This window comes from Mastigoproctus giganteus, chromosome 6 (assembly GCF_048544385.1).
Source record: "Mastigoproctus giganteus isolate SK-2022 chromosome 6, ASM4854438v1, whole genome shotgun sequence".
In the NCBI taxonomy this organism is placed as follows: Eukaryota; Metazoa; Arthropoda; class Arachnida; order Uropygi; family Thelyphonidae; genus Mastigoproctus; species Mastigoproctus giganteus.
In genome coordinates, this window is record NC_143580.1 from 59,574,774 (window position 1) to 59,598,094 (window position 23,321).

Genomic DNA, 23,321 nt, shown 5'->3' on the forward strand with positions numbered 1-23,321 from the left:
GCCAGAGACAGCTCACCACATTACTTTTACCTGTTCAATCTACCAGGACCTGCAAAGGCCTCTTCAAATTCTCACAGAGGTATATGCACAGGAACAGGCACCGCTATTCCTACAAAGGAAAACTTTGTAGCTTTCAACTTTGAGGAAAGTGTTTTTAGGTGACAACGGCTGATGGGGCAACCAAACTGGGACTCCACCCAGACATGACCTGCCTGTGGGCTCCACCTATATCTTAGGGGAACTCCAAACAGAATGAACCCACAGATAATGACAAACAAACTCGGAAGACATTTCAGATCGTGCCTGCTGACCCCCATGATGAGGTGGGATTGCATAAGCTGAGTGGGAATCAGGCCTCGGACTAGTAGGCTTGCTAACCCTTTGAGGGTAGGATTTCAACCCCTTCAGGTACCCACCATGAAGTGGATCTGCTGACCCGTTTTCGGGGTGGGATCAACCCACTGTCCTCAAATATTTTGTCTGGCTTTCACAATTTCTCTCTTCCTGTTCTAGGGGATGCCTGTTACTTTCATTCCCTCTCGCTCTACTCTTTCCCCACCCACACTTCTCCCACTATCTACCCTCTACTTTCAACACCGCTCGGCACCCACAGATACTGTGGATGCCAGTAAGAGCCACTGATAGTACAAAAATGTGTGCCTCCACGTGGCTAGGGATGGCAGCCAAGGGGCACCCAACCAGGTGTTGGGCAGCCCCTGTCTGCTAAGCACTTGCTTGCTGGCTTACAACAGAACATTTCCAAACATTACACTTTCAAAAACCTACACTATGCACACACAGACATATGGCCAGCTTGGGCTTAGCCCAGTATAGAAGACTCAGCGGCACATGGGAAAAACTCTGGAGACCACCACACAAAAATTCAGACATATTGAAAACAAAGTAGTTGCCACTATAAAATTGGCTTTCATTGCACCCATATAACAAATAACCTATGCATGTGCACATGATTATTTGACTTCTCTACTGGCTATGGACGGATAAGTTGAACCACAGCAAAACACTCTGGTTTCTAGGTTTGCATGCATTTGTTAGTGTTTATTTGCAATAAATAAAGCCAGTGTCATGTTTTGGGCAATGCTCTGCTGGGGTACCCTGGGTCCAGACATTCATATGCCAGGCACTCTGACGTCTACCACCTACCTAAACATCATTTCTGACCAGGTACCCTTTCGTGGCAAGTCTTCCCCCCCCCCGGTGGTGCTTTCTTTCAGCTGGTTTGCAGAACATGAGGAAGACTTCCAGGTATTGCCCTGGCCTCCAAATTCCCCAGACATCGATCCCATCTAGCATCTGTAGTTTGTATTGGAACAGCAACTCTGATCTGCAGCATCTCAACCACGGACCTTACAGGAGTTAAAAGGATCTGCTGGTTAAGTGTTGGTACCAGATACTACAAGACACATTTAGAAATATTGTAGCATCCATGCCTCGCCAGGTATGCTCTTTTGGCTGCACCTGGAGGACCAACATCATATTAGGTAGGTGGTCATGTTTTGGCTCATTGGTGTATTGTATTACATTACCTGCATATAATAATATTTGCATGTGCTCGTAGATGGCAATAATTTAGTATTAGTAATGGCTACATGGTGCAAAGAAGCCTATGGCTTTTGCTGCACCAGCCAAAAAAAATAAAATAATAAATAAATAAGAGAATTTAAAAATATATAATTAACAAGAAAGGAAATGGACAACCTATGCATTTCCCTCCACTCTTAATTATCCAGCTGACCTTTGAATTTCCCCAAACTGTCAGCCTCTACCACCCATGTAGGTAACTTATTCCAGCAATTTATAATTCGCTGGCTAAAATAAAACTTTGTACAATCCAGTCTAAACAACTTCCCTCCCCATTACTTGAAATTATAGCCCCTTGTTCTACAATCATTTATAACCATGAAAATTTCATCCTCAATTCATTTTTCTTATGCCTCTCAGAGCCTTAAACACCACAATCAAGTCCCCTCTAAGATCCTAGTTTCCAACCCATATATTCAAAGTCTTTCCTCACATGGACGCCCTTTTGGCGATCTCACCAAGCCAAGCAAGTTATTATTTTATTATCAGCCATATGGTGCAACATAAGCCTGAGGCTTATGCTGCACCAGCCAAAAAAAAAAACTATACCCGAGTTACCCCGGGGGGGGGGGGGGGGGGGTGTGAGAGAGAGAGAGAGAAAGGAATCACCAGAAGGAATTACTTAATGTTGGGGAGGGTTAACGACGTTCAACCTTGTCTCTCTGACTTCCACCTCTCAGTAATGGAAAAGTAGTTTTAGTGTTAGTATACAGGGTGTCTCAAAAATATTGCTACAAACGTTTGGGGGAGGTACGTAACATCTAAAGGAATGTGAATCGCATAGGAACCCATAACTGGAAACGTCACGGGAAAGCAGTAGCAGATGCACAAGAAGCAGAAATGACACAAGACAGTAATTAGTGGCAAACATTTATTTGACATAATATTAACAATGGAGTACGAGATGGATGCATTTCATGATGTTACAACAGATGCTCAAAGGTTCCACCATGAGGCGCGATGCATGCGTGACACCGACGCAGCATGGATTGGCGGATACGGTCGAACACACCTGGAATTTCTTTGACAGTAGCAGCAGCGCAGACAAGTCTCGCCACGAGATCCATTTCCATCTCCACAAGCGATTCATACATGATAGACTTGAGGGCCCCCACAGAAATAAATCAAGGTTCGATAAATCCGGTGAGTGTGGGGGCCAGGCAAAGAGTCGAAAACAGCCAATCAATTAATCTAGGGGAGGTAGGTAAATGCCTGTTCAAATGGTCACGAATACAACTTCCATAATGGGCAGGGGCCCCCGTAATGTTGAAACCAAACGTTGCATCTCACATTTGCTGGAACATCGTCAAGTAACCCTGGTAGAATTTCTGTTCAAGAAAGATCCGATATTTAGCAGAATTCATGCAGGATGGTAAAAGGTATGGGCCGACTAAGCAGTCACCAACCATACCTGCCCACACATTTATTGCGAAGCGACGTTGTGCCGCATACCATGTGAGCCATCTGCTAATCCATACACTACGTGCATGTCTGCCAGCTCACAGTTCACATATCGATGCATGCTCTACATGCGGCGACTACTGATTGAATGAGTAAACCAGAAATTTTCCCTCTTGCGAACAGCACTGTGTACCGACTTACGGTGACGTTTCCGGTTATGGGTTCCTATGTGATTCACATTCCTTTAGATGTTACCTACCTCCCCTAAACATTTGTACCAATATTTTTGAGACACTATATACACTGAAAGGACAGAATTCATGATACCTGGTTCCTGGGCAGTGCAATGCCATCATCTCTCTCGATAGTGGACAAATCCCTTGGCAGATATATAGGTGCACTACATCACTGCATTCTTGTAGATGGTAATTTGAGGTCAGTATGGATAAACATCGATGAGTTAACCAACTTTGAAGGAGGGATGATAGTGAGTGCCCGATGCATGGGTCACTATATCGTGGAGATGGTAGAGAAATTGCATTATCCCCATTTGACCCACCATATCAAGAATGTATCAGCAATATGCCATTTCCAGAATAACATCTCATTGTGAACTGCTGTGAGCAGAGAAAAGTAGTGGATGAACATGTCTCCCATTGTTTCAGCCAACCAGAGAGCGACAGTGGCACAAATCACTGCCGACTTCAACGAGAGGCCAGATGCATCTCCACGAAGACCATCAGGCAATCATTAGCCACAATACGTAATGGGAGCCACCAACCCACCAGTCCCATTGCTAACACCACGACACAGGATTCTAAGCCTCAACTGGGCAAAAGAACATCAGCACAAGACCTTGAAGACAGGTCTCCTGGTCTGATGAACCCCGTTTCCAGTTATTTCAAGAAGACGGATGCATATCTCGTGGAAACCACACAAAACTATACACCCATCATGTCAACAATGAACTGTTCAGGCAGGCGGACAGTCAATAATGGTCCGGAATGGGTTCAACTAGCACAAGTTGGGACCGCTGGTATGTCTAGATGCATCCCTGAGTGGTCCAGATTACGTGTCCATCCTTGTAGACCATCTGCATTCCTCCATGGTCATCATGAACCCACAAGGCAATGGACTCTTCCAGCACCTCCCTATACAGCTGTGGTGACTAGAACATGGTTCGAAGTGCATTCCACAGATTTTACCACCATGAAATGGCCTCCCCATTCACTGGACATGAACCCTGTAGAGCATTTTTGGGATGCTGTGGATAGGTCCATTCGAGCTTTGGAATGTGATGGAATTATGGACAGCGGTGCAGCAAGCATGCACGGATGGAAATACCTGTGGAACGCTTTCGTGAACTAGTGGATTCAGTGCCTCATCATGTGACTGCCCTTAGCCGGGCAAAAGGTGGGCCTACCCATTACTAGGTAGGTGTCCCGTGATTTCTGTCCACTCAGTGAATCGTTTATCTGTGTACATACTGCATGTTTGTTTCTTTTGTGTTTTGCTTAGCACTGTACTGTTAAAATGTTTAAGCAGAAACATGAGTCTGAGTCACCCTAAAAATTTCTGCTACATGAGTGGACAGCTTACAATAAAACTGCAGAGGAAGAAATCCACAGTATTAAGAAATGTGCATAATCACACTTCAAAGAGAATATCTGCGAGTCTTGCAGACCAAATGCACATTTGGTCCTTGAGGCTGTTGCATACATTCTCTCAGGTATGCCAAGTTGTGCTTGCTACCTGGGAGTCTAAAACAATGATGGAACTGATATTTGGGAGACACTCAAGTCCAGTGGACCTAATTGCGGCAGTCTGGTCAGTCTGTGACAGCCACATCCTCTGCTTGCAACTTCACAATGGTGGGACTGTTAGTAACCCTTGGTATAAATCTTATGTGCAAGTCCTGAAATACGGCACCTAGCACAGTCAAGCCACCCAGGTGCAAACCAACGTAAGCAGGAGTCGAGGTGTGGTGCCACACCACATGGAGGAATGCCGCCCCTCAGTGTACCAGGCCATACTAGGTGGTAGATGACTCTCATCAACTGGTGGAATACTACCACTTTGCTTACCAGAGGCTTGAAGTGATGGAACCCATGTTTAGTCTGCACAGCATCTCTCCATCCTGCAATATGGTTGATGTCTTTTGAGGTTATGATGGATATCATGACAAGATCCAATCTTCCTTGCATTTCAAGGGCACAGCTCTAAAACAATGTTCACAGGCCAGCTGCTAGATAGTCCACCAGATTGAACCTATTGGTAACTCTCTAAGCTTCTGGATCAGCCATTGTATAATCTCACTGCCTCTACTCTGCCAGATGGTGAATGCAGGGAGTCCAAGTAGTGTGTATGTGGTGGAGGGTGGCATTGTTGAGGCCACTTTATGTCAAGGAGCTAGGTATATTCTTAACATGTGTATGCCAAAAATTTCATTACTTCATGTAGCATGTCCCTCCCCCACCTTTTCTTACTACTGAATACATCATGAATTGTCAAACAATAGAACAAACTTATCTGCAAAAAGATCTAAACCTCCCAAACATTTCCTCGTTCATTTCACAAATATACATAGTCCATGTTCTAATCTCAATGATGTTCATTTCCACTTAGTCTGACAAACACCATGTACCTTTTCTCACAGAATCCCAGTTATTGGCCAATTCAACCACTGCTCATCTGAGTTGTCCAAATTATTCGCTGTATGATTCCTTTTGCTTCAAAGGTGGTTCTTGTGCATATGTCTGTTGATATTTCCTGCTAGAGACAGTAATTTGGAATCTCCTCTGGCTTAAAATCTCTCTACCACATTCTGTCAAATTCATGTTGCCTCTATCGTTCTCCCAACTCCACTAATCACCTGGATCTTTGAAACTTGACTTTCTCCGGTCCAACTTTCCTAACACAGGCAATTTTGCTTGGTGATTTGAATGTTAACTCCAGCTGGCTTCCATTTTCTAGTCACACTGACCCAGCTGGTCGAGATGCTGAGGCCTCCGCAATTACTAATGACCTCTTACATATTGTTCATTTACCTACCAGAATACCAAACAATCCTAACCATTGCAGCCAACATGCTTGATCTTCTTCTCACAAACAACCCTTCTAAGTACATGTGAAGATGAGTGGCCATCTGGGCACCTCAAATTACAACTTGGTGATGGGCTCTTCTCCAATGGAGCCTTTCTCTTGGGGCCATTCTCAACCTTGTGTTGTTTGACATTACAAGAATTCATAATGGGATGATATCCAAGATTTCATTTTCTTGATCAGACTACTGTTTCAAATCTTCTGATGTTAACATTTGCTCAGATCATGTCAGTGAAATTATTCTTGTAGGAATGAAATCCTTTATTGCACACTCCACCTCAAAATCTCTTTATCTAAAGCTTGGGTTTCCAATAAATGTGCTAAGACTGTTCAAGAGAAGAATGTTGTATATCGTAATTGGCTTGTTTTCAAATTTTCAGGTTAATTTTCTGCCTTCACCAAGTTTGCAACAATCGTAAAGCAGTTATTAATCAGTCCAAAGTAGATTTTGAACAGGCTGAGACTAGAAAACTTGCTTCTTGTTGAAATAGTAGCTAAGCATTCTGGTCTTTTGCCAAAGCTATTGGCTGCAACTTCTGCCCATCTGTGTTAAAACCAAATAGTTCTATTGCCACTTCTGCCAAAGATAAAGCTGAGCTGCTAACATCCTATTTTACTTTCAGCTCGTGTATTGATGATCTTGGTAAACCACCTCCCACCATTCCCAGTACACCCATTGGATGTCTCCTGTGGTCGTCCATCAAAAGGATGTCAGAAGGATTTTGATTAATCTTGATGCTAAGAAAGCTCTAGATCCTGATGGTATTTCTCCACTTGTTCTCAAAATCTGTGCTTCTGAACTTACTCCTGTACTGTCGCCTTTTTTTCACTTTCTTATTCCAAAGGTGTTTTGCATTCTGCTTGGAAAATTACTCATATCCAGCCAGTTCTTAACAAATCCCTCCCATCCAATTACACTAGCCAACAAAAATTTTTTTTCATACCTCCGCAATGAAAATGATTCTGGAGGAAATAAGTGCTGATTCCGAAAATCAACATTAAAAGTCTCTATCACATCTACATCAGTCTATATTTAATTACTAACGTTCAATATTAAAATAAAAGGATATACACAGTGCACCAATTAAATAACAAGTCTGCATGCAGTGTTTAGTATTAATGCAAGAGGCCAAAATAGTACATGATTAGATCCACTAGATTGTGCTCTTTCCAACAAGTGCAAGTTGAAACTTATCCGGTCAGTAGTTTATGATTTATGATGGAAAGAGTAATAGTACTTTTATGTATGTAGTCAGAAAATTGAAAATGGAGCAAAGAGCATTTATCAAATTTTATTGTAAATTGGGAAAAAGTGCTACAGAAACTTTTGATTTAAAAGGTTTATGCTGATGAATGTTTGTCTCGCCCAAGAACGTTTGACTAGTTTTCTCGTTTTCATAAAGGATGCGGTTAGAGGATGATCAATGAAAAGGAGATGAAAAATCAGACAATGCACCCACACATTCTACAGTGAACATCAAGTAATTTTTGGCAAAAAAATCAATTCCAGTCATTGAACACCCCCCCCCCCCCACACACACACACATATATATATATTTACTGGATTTGGCTCCTGCAGATTACTTTTTGTTCCCCAAAATGAAAACAGCCAAGAAAGGAATGCACTACAGGACAATAGAGGACATCCAGGCTGCAGTGACCAACCAGCTGAAAGCGGCGCCAGAAGAAAAGTTCCAGAAGTGTTTTCAAAACAAAACTTGTATAAAAGATGTAAACAGTGTGTACACATTGGAGGTAGTGATTACTTCAAAAATATATAACCTTACTTTGCCATTAGTGTTATTCTTTTTTTTTTTTTTTTTTTTTGTAGTAGTAGCAGCATCAGTCACACTGCATATACATATAATTCAAATTTGTAATACAAGTGTAAAAAATTGTTTTGTAAATTGTAAATTGTTGCATCAGAATTTAGGTAAAATTCTGCTTATGTTTCTGATTTGCTTATGTAACAGTAACACTAGAGTAACTTATCAACTGTGTGGTACTACACTCAGAGTAGTAGAGAATGAAAAAAAAAACCTTTGGGTAATTGTGCAGTCAGACATGAAATTCTCTGAGCACTGCAGACACGCTGCCAGGAAAGCTCATGGAGTTTTGTCAATTATATACAGCAACTTTTCTAGCAGGGATAAGGAGGTGATTTTGTCTAAGGCCATGGTTAGGCCACATCTTGAGTTTTGTATACAGGTCTGGAACCCTCACTTTAAGGATGTAGATTGCTGGAATAGATGCAGAGAAGTGCAACAAGACTAGTAAAGGGAACAAAAGGGTGCTCTTACCTAGAAAGACTTCAGTTCTGCAAATTGTAGCATCTGGTAATTAGACACCTGCAAGGAAATCTGATAGATATGTTTAAAGTCTTGAATGGACTGAATAAGCTGAATGTTAATGGCATTCTTCCAGTTACTGAGACTACACATACGAGGGGGCATAAATTAAAGTTGAGGAAGGACGGTTGCTGTTGTTGGTTTTTTTTTTTTTTTAAGGAGCATTAGCAACTAAGGCCATATTGCTCCGGGGATATGTGGTGATCATTCTCTGACCTTTCCGCATCCTCCGTATTTGGTGGTCACGGGCTCGAATCCCGGGCTAATCAAGACGCGTGTGCTATGCACTGCCACTCCTGCCCACCTGGCTACGGAGGCGCCATTCGAAGGACGGTTGCAGAATAGATGTCAGCCAACAGGTGGTTGATTGTTAGACTAGGCTTCCATCTGTTGTCGTTGTGGAAGTGGATGGGTTGAATAAATTCAAGGAAGAACTAGACAAATTCTTGGAGGGTACAGATGGGTGAAATGAGTGTTTTTTTTTTTGTTTTTTTTTGCTGATGCTATATACAGTAAGTGTTTTCTTGCATCCGTTGCCATATATTTCTGATATCCCTGTTTAACCTAAATTTGACTACTTCCTCAGGGTTACATTCAACAATAGCTCTAACACAATACATGGGCAGAGATTTTACCTGATACAAGAAGGGAATCTCTCTGTAATTGCCACATTCAGCTTTACTGTCCTTTTTTTATATATTTCTGTAATTAATGCCTTGCTCTAACCCTCTAAAAGCTGCCAGTCAAAAACAATTCTTACTAGTTCAATGTAATTGCTGCACTATTTTCCCTCTGGCTTTCAGCATTTCAGGTTTAATTATATCTGCACCTTCTGCCTTTTCACATCTGATATTTCTCACAGCTTTTTCTACTTCAAAAATTGAGGGAAAGTGTCCCCAATTTCCCACACTTCAATCTTTCTCTTCTCTTAGTCTTCGGTTCCTTCATTTATCAATTCATCAAAAATATTTACTCCTTGATTCTAAAATATCCTCCTCATTTTTTACTTCACTCATCATTTTTGTTTAATTAGCTATAGATTTTTAACAAAACACCAAAACATTTTCCCATCTTTATGATACTTCTTTTCCATGTCTTTTCCAAAAATCTTCCAAAGGTTTTTCTTTAACCTTTTTCACACATTTAGTCGTTTTGGTGTACCTTTCATGTTTGGAGTAGTCATCCTTAAAAAAAAAAAAAAAAAAAAAAAAAAAAAAAAATTTACAATTTGGTATCTACAACTGAGAATTTTGTGTGTGTGCATGCATGTGTATGTTTCAGCTAAAAGTCAACAAATTGAAATATATTTTACTTCTATATAACAAATGAAGTCATGGTACAAAATCCAAAAATTGAGAGATAATTGCTGAAATGAAAAAAGAAGAAAAGTGATTTTGAACATTGACAAAGTATTTATTCTTAAAATTTAAAACAATTTTCTCTTTATATAATATGAAAAATAATATTTTTATTAAATATCACCTGGTTATTTCAAAAGGACACATTGTACTGTGTGATCACAGTACATCAAACACTATAATGCTTTGGCATAAACATACTCCCTCTACAAAAGTGACCTAAAGCACACAGCTCACAAGACCTCTACATAATATTTACATTTGTGACTGGCATATAAAGACTTGTTTTGTTAGTATAGAGGGATACATAAGATAAAATATTTCAGCTGAAATGACCTCCTCAGACTAGACCGATTTCATATCTCGTATTTTCTCAGAGCTAACTAAATCTGGAACGTAAGACTCCAGTGGAAATATTTATGTGCTGTTGGGAAATTTTATGCCACCATTAAGTCTCTTGCTATTCCTCTGAAATTATTCAATTCACTTTTATATGAATTTAAAACAGTGTGTAAACATAACTAATTTTTACATGACTCTACCAAAAATATTTAGAGTCAATGTAAAAGAAGTGTCTCTGCTCATCAAAACTTTTTTCCACTTCAGTAAAAAAAAGTGCTTTCCATTTCCTATTCAGATGAAAAACCATATCCTTCAATGGATAATAATCAAACTATTTCAAGTTCCACTGTACTCTTTGTTGATTTTTAATGCATATATTAGTTTAAAAGAAAACCTTTTTTTGCTGCACATTATCACTACCTGTACAACGGGCATGGTTTCACCCATAATATATTTCCTCCCATGACCACAAAAGGCAATTAATCATTTTTTTCCCTATGGTAAACTAAAATGAATGAATAAATATATGAATAAATAAATACTCAATTATAATTTAAAATTTAAAGGTAACCACTCAAAGCAATGCATCATTGGCAGTACCTTGTTCACATTAAAATGGAAATTCCAAGATAACAATTAATTATCTATGCTCTACTAATGGGTATTCTTCTTAAATCTTCATCATAAAGATACTAATTTTAATTTGCTCTCTAATTTGTCAATTTCATTTTCAATTTGTCCATATAGTTCTTTTTGGTGAACTGTATTTTCCTTCATAAATGCATCAACAGTATTTTTTATGTGTTTGTCTACCATATGAAAGTCACTCAAAACATGAAGATTTCTGCTTATCTGATGTTGAAGGTTTTGAATCTGAAGTGCCAATTTCTTTTCATTCTTCTGAAAATCCCTATTAAAAAAAATTTTAAAAAGATTTCAAGACTTACTATAATTTCTGAATATATTATCACATTAATACATAATATAAATTATAAAATATCAAAATGTATGCATAAAAAAATCAATCTGCATTCATGTCCACAGACTGAAACATAAAATGTACCAATCAAAGGTATTAGTAATAGTATTAACAAAGGCAAGTTATGCACCTTATGGTTGCCAAACTCATTAATCCTGCTCATTTAAATCTGGTGAATGAAATCATTAGTGGGTGAGGATAACTATAGATTAAAAGCCATTGACATAATTAGCGTGCAGTTCATGTTCTAAGGCCAAGTATTATACACAGTTTTATAATAGACTTTGGCACAAATGCAATTGGTAACAAAGAGTACAAGTTTTCTTATACAATAGTATTTATACTAGAAATGATAAAATATGCACCAGCACTGGAGTAGATGAAAGTTATTTTGGTGCTCCCTCCAAACCAAAAAAATTATACGCAAAGGGAAGAAGGAAAAATTAATTAAAATGGGCAAGAATAAACAATTTTCATGGGCTTGCTACAAAATGGCCATAGATGGAAAAAAGGTGAAAAGATGTATGCTGCATGATAAAATTATTTATGAAAATACAGGGTGTGGTATTAAATAACGAGACTCCATGCACAGCCAATCACTACACACCAAGTGCCATCTGGGAAACAAATGCACAACGGTTGACCTTGAACCTTTCCCTAGTTGTATGCTAAGTCATGTTCCAACACACTCATTTCTTTGCAGTGAGGCAGGTTTTCATTACCTTGTGTTTTTGCAGTTTGCGGGGAAAAATGACAGACAAAAATCGAACAACGAATCAACCTCAATTTTTTAACAGAAATAAAGAAAATGCCAACTGAAAGTTATGAATTGGTACATCAAGTTTATAGGGAAGATACTATGTCAAGAGCTTGCACGTTTGAATGGCATTAAGGATTTTTAGAAGGAAGAGAGAATGTGGAAGACAACTAATGATGGCGCCTCTGTAGCCAGGTGGGAAGGAGCAGCAGTGCGTAGCACACGCTTCTTGATTAGACCAGGGTTCAAGCCCATCACCACCAAATACGGAGGATGCAGAAAGGTCGGAATGACCACCGCATTTCCCGGAGCAATATGGCCTTAGTTGCTAATGCTCCTAAAAATCAAATAACAAACAAACACACAAACAACTAATGACCAGGCCATCTGGTATCGACGAAAATGTGGACCTGGTAGTGACACTGATTAGAAGTGATTGTCGTTTAAGAATTAGAATGGGCATATCAGAACAAAGACACAGTTAGACAAATTTTAACTGAAAATTTAGGCATGAGAAAAGTGCGTGCCAAGAAGGTGTCAAAAATTTTGAATGAAGATCAAACAATGAGAAGACTCCAAGTTTGTGAAGCTGCATTGAAAAAAAAAACTGAAGATCCACACTTTCTGAGTACCATAATTACTTGTGTTGAGAGTTGACTGTTCCAGTACAACCCAGAAACTAAAAGACAGTCGATGCAATGGAAGACAAAACAATCCCCCAGACCAAAAAAAAAAAAAAGCAAGAATATCAAAATCAAAAATGAAAACCATTCTTCTTGTTTTCTTCAATATTAAAGGAATTATTATGGCTGAATACATTCCACCATATCAGACTGTCAATCAAACATACTACATTGAAGTTCTGACAAAGCTGTGTGAAAAAATTCAAAGGAAGACTTGAATTGTGGAAGGATGGTCAGATGTTCCATCAAGACAATGCTCTGGCACACCACATGCTCTCTCTGTTTTTCAGTTTCCAGCCAAAAAAGAAATCACTGTGTGTGGGAACATGCACCCTACTTGCCAGACCTAGGTCTTTGACTTTTTTATCTTCCCTAAAATGAAAGCGTACTTAAGGGAACCTATTTTCAGCCCATTGAAGACATTCAGTAAAAATCAACCAAAGTATTAAAAGGGTTTACAGAAGACAGTTTCCAGAAATGTTTCTGTGGTTGGAAGAAACATATATGGAACTGTGTGTGTGTGTGTGTAAGCCCAAGGCAATTATTTTGAAAGGGATAACTTTTTTTAACGTTTAATGTGCAAAATATTTCGTTATATCATTTTATTGCAACAGTCTCATTATTTAATAGCCACACCTTGTAATTATCAAAAGGATGAAATTCCATGTAGAATTTTTGTTTGTATTCATCATAATGAACAGAGTGGAAAGATGACCTAAAAATAAAACAAGCTTTTCTAGTTTATGCCAGTTCAGGTATCAGCACGACAAAAGCAAAAAAAAAAAAAAAAAAAAAAAAATGTCGATTGCAAAACTAAAAAGTTAATCTATGTATGCAATGCATTACCATTCAGAGTATGTCAGATTTTTATTTCTTAAATTAATTGGATTTTTTCTTTCCTGTGATTAATAGAAGAGAAACATAACTAATTATCTTGTTACAAATTAATTACTAATTAACTAATAATATATAAAAGTAATGTAATTTTTTCACTTCAGATTCTTGTTACATTGGGAAGAATTTTTTTTACATTCTTCCCAATGTAACAGTCACTCTGCATTTTGTAATACTTTGTAATCAACCACATGTGAAATGCAACACTTATTTTTAGCTACATGATTTAATACATTAAACAATCATGTTTATAAACTTTATTTCTAAGTAAACTGCACTGTGAAAGTAAACTTTCATAATGCAGTTTACTTAATTCATCCTGGATTTTAATAAAAATTGAAATACAACACAATTTAACTTTTCTGCCATAATAAAATATAATATAAACATAATAAGCAACATACTTCGTAAACTAGGTTTAGATTTCAAAAACAAGCAAAAAAGCAATGAATTTCATGCATGATCTAGGAGCATATCATTTTTGCTTATCCACCATATTGTCTATTCATTCTTCCATTCAGTGCATGGCAACAAATGCAGGGTGTCCTGGCTAGAGGTATCCAAAAATACGCACATATATCTCAGGATCTATAAGGTGTATTAAAATAATTTTTTTGTTATTATACAGAGTAACTCACCAAGTTTTTATGAAGGTTGGTAAAGTTCAATGTGGGCACCTTTTTGTAGCTCGACAGATGTCAAAACAATACTCAAGCTCTTGCCAAGTGTTTTCCAGCATCTGAGGAATTACTAGAGCAACTGCTTCAATGATATGCTGTTTCAAATCCCAAACTTTTGCATGGGGCTTTATTAAAGACTTGTACACAGTCTTTAATAAAGCTTCATGCAAAAAGTCCAATGGAATCGTATCAGGAGATCTAGGTGGCCAGGCAGTTGGGCCTCCTCTTCCAATCTAAAGTCCAGGAAAAGGCTTGTTCAAAAATGTGGTAACATATTCGATGGAAATGTAGTGGAGCACCATCTTGCTGAAACCTGAGGGAATCTGTGGAACAGCAAAGATTTGTAGCCTGTCAAGGTAAGTGTGTCCCATCACTGTGGACTCTATGCCACGAACTTGGCTTGGGGTTTGCCGTACTAATCGTTATCTTCATAAACACTTCTTGCTTGAATGGCCGTTAGATTCAGGGGCACTTGCTTCTGAATCTGATTTTCCATCCATATTATTAATAGCTTTTCCATCTTCGATATAGCACCCTATTTTGTGATCACTGTTGGGGCAGACTGGCCCGTGTGAAATACATTGATCCTTTAAAATGTTCTTTTATACACGCACTGTCCCTTAAAATAGTATTCACTGTTGAAGCAGCGAGACCCAATTCTGTGCAACAGATGACAAACTTCGTCCTGCTTCGTACTTCTTAATTAATCATCTTCATTTCTAAATCAATTTTGTTTTTGTTTCCCAGCACTGCCAGCACTTGCACTTTCCGTTGGTCACTTTCCCTACATCATTGTAATAAGTAAATAGGAATGAAGAGAAGATTGTGAAAATTTATTTATGTTTTTTATATGATTGAAGATTTCAGTGAAGGGGAATACATTTCACCATAATAACATAAAAACCCACACAATTCCAGTTATCGGGATTATTGCAAATGTAATAAGATCAACTTTACTACACATTTATAATTAGATGCACTAACAGAAAAGCCCAGTAAACCGGAAAGTGCAAATTGTTTTTATTGTTTTAGGGTAGTGACCTCCAGAAATGAGTTTCAGAAAAATATCACAAAAATATTCCATTATAAAAATGATCTTTTAGAGAGATAAATAGCTTAGTTACGTAGCGAAAATTTCAACTTCCGAGGCCTTGGAATGAATTACAAAAAAAAACAATGTGTTATTGGGTTCACATTATGATATTTTCCCGATACCTCCATTTATTCCTACATGATGCAAAATAAGTTTCCAAGATTTTTTTAAGTTTGCACTGGCCGGAAAAAAAAAAAACTTACGTAAAGTCGAATTTCCGTAAGTCGAGTATTATGTAAGTCGGGAGTGGCTGTATAGCTGTAATAAAACACTTTAGAAAAGTCTAGCATGATTGTTCAGTTAGCCATCAAGCTAACTTTGTTCTGCAGATTTTTCATTTTCAGAAAGTACACACAATAATGGTAGGGTACCCTTCTTCAATTTTGATAGAAACTGAGGTTTAGCTAATATCTAAAGATTATTAAATGCAAATATAAATAAATATTTATTTCTAAGTAAAATAAATGTACAACTGTTCTAACTTGTACTGCCACTAGCCAGAAGTCTAGAAATACCACCCTCCCATCAATAAATTAGTGAAGGCTGCCTTCTCTGTCAATTGCAGTCATTAAAGCCCCAACAAGAAACAAATACAGAGATACATCAAGAATTTCACATAAGTTTATGGAAGATAAACTGATCAGGTGTACAACATAATAACAGCTTTACAGCAAATTTCGTCGTTTATATTAATGATTTCCAAACTTTATTGATACTGACACACTACATACATGCCAAAAATAATTTGACACCCACCCCAAACCAAAATTTTGAAATTACAATATGCAACAGTACATAGCTTCCTGATTCAGGCTAGAAACATGTACCTAAGAGCAAGAAAGATGAAAGATGTATAGTAGTAAACAAGGCTTAAACAAGACAATCTAATATTAGCCATTAGTTATTAGTTTTCACAGAAAAAGAATGTGTCTAAAGATCACCTAGTGCCAAGTATGAAGCACATGAAGATTACACATGTAAATTTTTAATGTATAATTTAATTTAAAGGTTTTGAAAATAATTGTATTTTAATCAATCAATCAATCACATCCACATATGCAGTGAAAGAAAATCAGAGTGAAAACAATGCTGATAAGATGACAAAAAATTGGCAATACTCTTTGGAACACAATGAGACACCTTGGGATGTTGGTGCACCCACTTTGGAAACTGGTATACAATATATAAAATAAAAAAAGGGGGGAAGAAGCAGATATATCAGTTGCACAAGGTGATTCATTTATTTATTTCATTTCTTGATGGTTTATTTCAATTATTGAAACATTTATGATTTCGTTGGTTTTTTCCAATGGACATTCATTTATTAGCTTAGTTTATTCATTCACATCAGAACATTATACTGATCTGAATCAATTAAATAAAAGAAATGAAAATAAACTTAGTAAACTGTAACCTTAGTCTGGTGCCAGCTGCTTATCTACTGAACAAGCTTTGCTACAAACAAATGTTAATTTCGCGCGCGCACAAAATCTGGTTTTTGGGATGATGTATTGGTTATTCCAAAATCCACCAAGCATCGACTTTTAAGCATAAAATAATGCAAACTTGAATAAAAATTGGAAGAAAACTAAACTTATTGGGAAACCAAAACACTCAATTATTTGGAAACTTCCAACTAAATCAGAAGAGTTTGCAAATATGTGTCTCTATATATTCTCAAGCAAGATTATCTGAATAAAAAAAAAAAATAAGTGGCAAATAAGGATATGATAAATGCACTATAAAAAGAATTGGAATGAATTTTGAAAAAAAAAACTTATAACTTTACAAAACTTCACTTTTAATAATAAAAAAGTGGAAGTCACACTTTCATTATTAAAACTTCAAACCTAACTAATCTTCAGGAGGCAACCCAGCTCAATTCATTTGGTATGCAAAACTATAATAGAAGACATACTAGCTCAAGACATTAGGAGAGTAGAGTATGTACGTAACAGGGAGATTGGAATACAAATTTTTCCAATATTTGAAAACTGATGTTAAGGTTTTTCTTTTTGTAGGTGGCATACTTGTGTTTGTTGTGTTTTTTTTTTTTTTTAGGAGCATTAGCAACTAAGGCCATATTGCTCCAGGATATGCAGTGGTCATTCCTTAACCTTTCCGCATCCTCCGTATTTGGTGGTGACGGGCTCGAACCCCGGTCTAATCAAGAAGCGTGTGCTACGCACTGCTGCCCCTTCCCACCTGGCTACGGAGGCGCCTACAGGTGGCATACATATACTTCGATAGAGATTTTGCTAATAGAGCATTTTTCACATATCTTTTCCTGCTGTCTATAAAATACTAATTAGCACCATCTAGTTATCATTTGCCTTTTCTTTATTTAAACCCTCTCTTTCACGTGCATTCACTTTTATCATCAACTGAGAGTGATACTAAAAGCTGACGTTCCAGGAAGAAAAGGTATGTGAAAAATGCCATGTTAGCAAAATCTTTATCAAAGCGCATATTGCCACCTTTTACAGAAACCTACACCTTAACATCAATTCTCAAATATTGGATGAATTTATATTCCATTATCCCTGTTGTGTATATTTGCTCCTAATGCTTTGACATTAATATTTTAATGTCCTTCATATAGGAGTTTTACCATTGGTCACTAATTTGAAGAGCTCTGTATTCAAGTCTCTTCACAGACTGGAGTAATTTCTAAAGGCCTTGTCAATCTTCTGTCCTTAGGTGGAGAGAGTAAGGTTCCCTCCCCCTTAACACATTTCCTGCCCAAATGCAAAGCTTACACCCAAACAAATTGTGATTTTTGTGCCTCAATGCAGATATGCATCCATTCAATTGTGGTCGTTAAATCAGCACTGTAAAAGCAAAAGCCCACAAATGAACAACTGAGTGATACTAGAACACTGACTGAACCATGGACTATTGCACTGCATTATGGCTAAGATTTTCTCAGCATCATCAGCGCTGCCTAGAGAGCACTATAAAAATTGTATACTCGGTTCATAGTTTCATATGTTCTTTGCTTCTGTTGAAGTTATTTTCTTTTGTTTAGTATTTTTGATTTGCTTACGTTGAAGTCATTTTATTTCATTTAGTATTTTTTTCTTTGCTTATGTTGAAGTTATTTTATCTACTTTAGTATTTTCCACAAGAATAAAAGGTAAAATTTTTTGAGGATTATTGCTTGCTGAATTTTAATTGTGAAAAATCAAAACATCATCCTTGGTGTGGCATTACTGCTTGCTGAATTGTGAAAAATCAAAACATCATCCTTGGTGTGGCAACTGATAAAATTGTGTAAAAAGTGTTTTCCTATAAAAGTTTACCCTGAGGAATGGAAAGGAAGGGATGGACAGTATGCTGAAGCTGATGACAAATCAGCTCTTTATAATGTCATCTGATACTGAAATAGAATTTTATTCAAGTGATGCAGATTCTGAATCTTGTTCAAATGCATCTGTTCGTGTTAGAACACTACACATGACAGCTGCTGGTGTTACTCAGTGATGATGCTTCACAGACGAAATCCATTTACTGAAAATGCATTGCCTACTTGTTCCAGCACCCAAGAGAAGTGCCACAAGAGAAGCATCCCAAGACAGACATAAAGATCCCTCACAGATATAAAAGGCAGTGAACATGTTAAAGTTATTTAAGGTTTCTTGCCCTGAAAAACATGCAAATCGGTATAGAATACACTCTAAATGCACATTACACTGTCTGCATTTTGAGAGAATACTTAGGAGGTATACTTGTTCCAGTATCCCAATCAAATATCACATTCACAATATTTTAATGCATTCTATAACCTTTTTTGAAGAACCACTATATAAAAGGCATGCAACTTTTTTAAAAAAAATGGAGATAATTTTAACATATAGAAATATTAACCCTATTTCAGCGAAGGTAAAGAAAGCCAACACAAAAACCACGGGAAACTTTTAGCAGTCAAACGTGTTTCCCAGTACCGCTGCCTTCTCCCTGCATTCTCAGTAAACAGATGGAGCGTGTTATCGGTAATAACAGCAGAAGCCGATAACGATGTATTTAGTTTTTTTCTCATTATTAAAAGCAGATTATTGGAGTTCGAGAATGTAATGCCTTCGCGGCTGAAATTTACTTAAAAGGTACACCCTCCAGACTGCCTCAGTCTTAGGTTGTTTATCCCCCCCCACTTCTTCCTGCTGTTTTAACCCGATAGGAAAATAACTTCTACTGCAAATACCGATAACATGCACCATCTGTAGAAATCATTTTTGTATCGGGTTAAAACATTGGGAAGGGGGGGATAAACATCCTAAGATTGAGGCAGTCTCGAGGGTATACCCATAAGTAAATTTCATCCCACTCATGAACTCCAATAATCTGCTTTTAATAATAAGAAAAAACTAATCAATACATTGTTATCGACTTCTACTGCCAATACCGATAGCATGCACCATCCGTTTACCGAGAATGCAGGGAGAAGCTGTGGTACTGGGGAAATCTTTTCACCAGTAACAGTTTCCCGTGGTTCTTGTGTTGGCTTTCTTTACCTTAGCCAATATTTCATTTTAGTTCATTCTGTAAAAAAATTCAACCTTTGGATAATTATAAATTTAAAGACTGCTATTATTTAGACTAAGATGCATTTAGGGCTAAAGCCTCAAGCTGCAAGCAAATTTAGACTATGTATATATTAAGTACAATAGCATCATTAATACACAGCCATTTCTGAATAAACAGAATATTTATAAAGCAACATCGTTTTAAGTTATATCTCATATTGTGAATACCTTCACGAGTTGCCATGATATTGCACTACTTCGAATAAGTAACCCTTCACCTAAGTTGAAGACTAATGTTACTTATTCTCAAATGCATCACAGCCTAAAAAAAATTTGCAACTTGTGAAATGTTTGCCGAACTCTCTGGAACAGAACATGATCTAGCCAAGGAGAATGTCTTTGTGTGTGTGCCAGGTGCAGAGAGTGTCTAGAAATTAGGCATCAACTCAGAGTTCTACTGGGCATCTATGAGAGCTTGAAGTGTAGGGTAGATGCCCTCGAAGAAATTAATATGAGGGGCCCGTCAAGCTCTCAGCTGCCCAACTCAACACCAGAGCTCACTCCAGGGCATCAGGCAATACAGCGGCAATCTCCAAGGCAGAATGCGCTGGTCCCAATGGAACTAGTTATTGCTGGTGACTACTGTCAGGGAGACGGGGAATATATTGTGTAAAAAGGTTATATGGAACAGGACCAGGGTATGTCTGCCAGGGGCAAAAGTTGACGTTGTAAAGCATATGTCATCTTTTAAGGGCACAAAAGGTGATATTGTTGTACACATTGACACCAATGACATTAAGAGTAGGAGATCTGCAGATTTACTTAACAAGTACAGGTCAATGTTGCAAAAAAGTCGTGAATTAGGGTTAAATTTGAAAGTGTCTGCAATTCTGCCCAGACACGACAGGAGGGAGTACATGATGAGAGCCTTGTCAATCAATTTGGCCCGGAGGAAATGTGCAAGGCTCAAGGGGTAAAATTTTTTTTCAGCCTAGTCTGTGCTTGTTAACAGGAGAGACTGCTTCTACAGGGATGGGATACACTTAAATAGAAAGGGTGCAAGAATATTTGCTGATGCTATCGAGGCAGTGTTAGGTGGGTTGGAAAACTGCTAGCTTGGGGGGGGAGATTCACAAACTAAAAGGTTAAAGGTAACCGCAGGCAGAGGTGAAGGTGATTCTTGCACACTACTTATTACAATAAGTAGCGACCTGGAGCGAGGGGTGCTGGGGGTTTCAGGGACTGATGGCAATCATCGTGAAACAGGTGGGTATATGGGATGTGTTAGGGTAACTAATAATAAGAACAGGAACATGTATACTTGCATGTATACCAATGCCAGAAGTATAGTAAATAAATTTGATGAATTTGAAGTGTTGGTCAAGACATTAAAGGTGGATATTGTTGGGATAGCAGAGACGTGGTGTCACACAGATATAAGGATTGCAGAACTGGAATTTGGGGAATACAATGTGTACAGAAAGGATAGACAGGATAGGAAGGGAGGAGGTGTTATGCTGTTAATTAAGAAAAACATAAAATCAAAAGAAGTGCATCCAGTTGATATAGATCAGGCATGTCAAACATGTGGCCCTTGGGCCGCATGCGGCCCTTTGCAAGCACACCTGCGGCCCGCACAAAGGACACTGTAGCAATTCGCAAAATCTGTTAATTGAAGTAATTTAGAATTCTGAATATCATGCACGGCTGCCTTAAAACAAGAATTATAGGTGTAGGTACCTGGTCCTGATCCGAATTCCACGGCCCACAAGTAGAAAAGGTTCCTCTCTCTCTCGTAAAGGTAAACCGCTCAGCCTGAGTGAGAGAGTGGAACCAACGGGCATGAGGTAAAAACTCATTTATCTTGCTCGTAACAATACATAAGCTGGCCTAAATTTCGTTTCAGTTTTTTAACTGGTGATTTTATTTTTAATTTAATTTTATTATTTTTCAGATTGCACATCATCTTTAAAAATGGCTAGTGCTTCTCCAGCTAAGAGAAAAAGGAAACTGAACAAAGAAGGGCGAGTGTTTCAAGAAAAATGGGAATTGCAGTATTTTTGCACAACGGTGAATGGAAAGTTACATTGTTTAATTTGCAACAAAAGCATTTCCACACCAAAAGAGTACAACTTGAAAAGACATTATGAAATGAACCATCAATCTTACAATAAATATGAAGGCCCAATGTGTGTATCTCAAGACTCAAGGAATTGAAGGCTAACGTGAGACAGCAACAGACTTGTTTTACGAAAATTGAGAAAGGGAATATCGCTTCCGTTACTGCAAGCTATGAACTCAGCCGAATGATCGCCATAAGTGGGAAATCTTACAGTGAAGGAGATTTCGTAGAGCAATGCCTTGTAAAAACGGCTCAAATTGTGTGTCCAGAGAAAGCACACTTATTCAAAGATATTTCATTAACCAGGAACACTGTTGCTGAACGGACTGATGAAATGTCAAGTGATTTGAAACAACAGTTGAAGGCCCACATCATCAAGATTTGAACATTTTTCTATTGCTATTGATGAGATGGTTGACATCACTGGAATAGCACAACTTACAGTTTTCATCAGGGCTTGTGACAGTGAATTTAATATTTATGAAGAACTGATTGAACTGATCCCCATGCATGACACTACAACAAGCCAGGACATCTTTGAGAAAGTTGAGCAGGTTCTGCATGACTATGGTTTGGATTTGAGTAAACTTGCTTGCTTATCTACTGACGGTGCTGCGAATATGGTTGGCAGACATAATGGTGTTGCTGCCATGTTACGAACAAAAATAGAAAACTCGCATCCAGATTCATCATTTGTACATTTTCACTGCATTATTCATCAGCAAAATTTGTGTTCAAAGATTGTAAAATTGGATCATGTGCTTAGTTTGGTCACAAAGACAGTGAACTATATCAGAGGCCATGCTCTCAACCACTGTCAATTCAGCCAGTTGTTGGAAGATATGAATAATCAGTTACGAATGTTCCATTCTACACAGAAGTCCGCTGGTTGTCATGTCACAAAGTGCTGAAAAGATTTTATTTGTTGAGACAAGAAATAATTATGTTTTTGGAGATGAAAGGTCAAAACATGGATGAAATAAAAGATGAAAGTTGGCTCCAGGATCTGGCTTTTGCTGTGGACATTACTGCACAATTAACTGATCTTAATTTGAAATTGCAAGTTAAAAACAAACTCATCACTCAGTTGTATGATGACATCAAGTGCTTCATTACAAAACTAAGCTTATGGAAGTCACAGTTGTCAAATGAAAATTTAGTTCATTTTCCTAAGTGCAAAGAGCTGAAAAACACTGCCAATACTGAGTCTGTACTTAGCTTCACTAAGTATGACAGTCACCTGGAATTGTTTTCAAAAGAATTTCAAGAAATATTTCATGATTTCTCATCTTCTGAACACCACTTTGCATTATTCTCAGCACCATTCACCTTTGATGTTGCCAAGGCAGAAGAAAGACTGCAGATGGAACTATTAGAAATGTAGTCGGATTCTACACTCAGAGCAAAGTATCTTGAAGTGTGGATACCTCGTTTCTT

The 23,321-nt window shown here is 37.8% G+C and overlaps 1 protein-coding gene across 1 annotated transcript in view; it reads right to left on the reverse strand.

Moving 5' to 3' along the window:
* Window positions 1–10,808: 10,808 nt before the first annotated feature.
* Window positions 10,809–23,321, reverse strand: part of LOC150084326 (uncharacterized) — an 80,805-nt gene continuing 68,292 nt past the window's right edge. Inside the window, exon 7 of the mRNA XM_090375172.1 lies at window positions 10,809–11,063. Within this exon, the coding sequence (XP_090231298.1) occupies window positions 10,835–11,063 (229 nt within the window). The 3' untranslated portion in view covers window positions 10,809–10,834. The remainder of the gene's footprint in view (window positions 11,064–23,321) is intronic.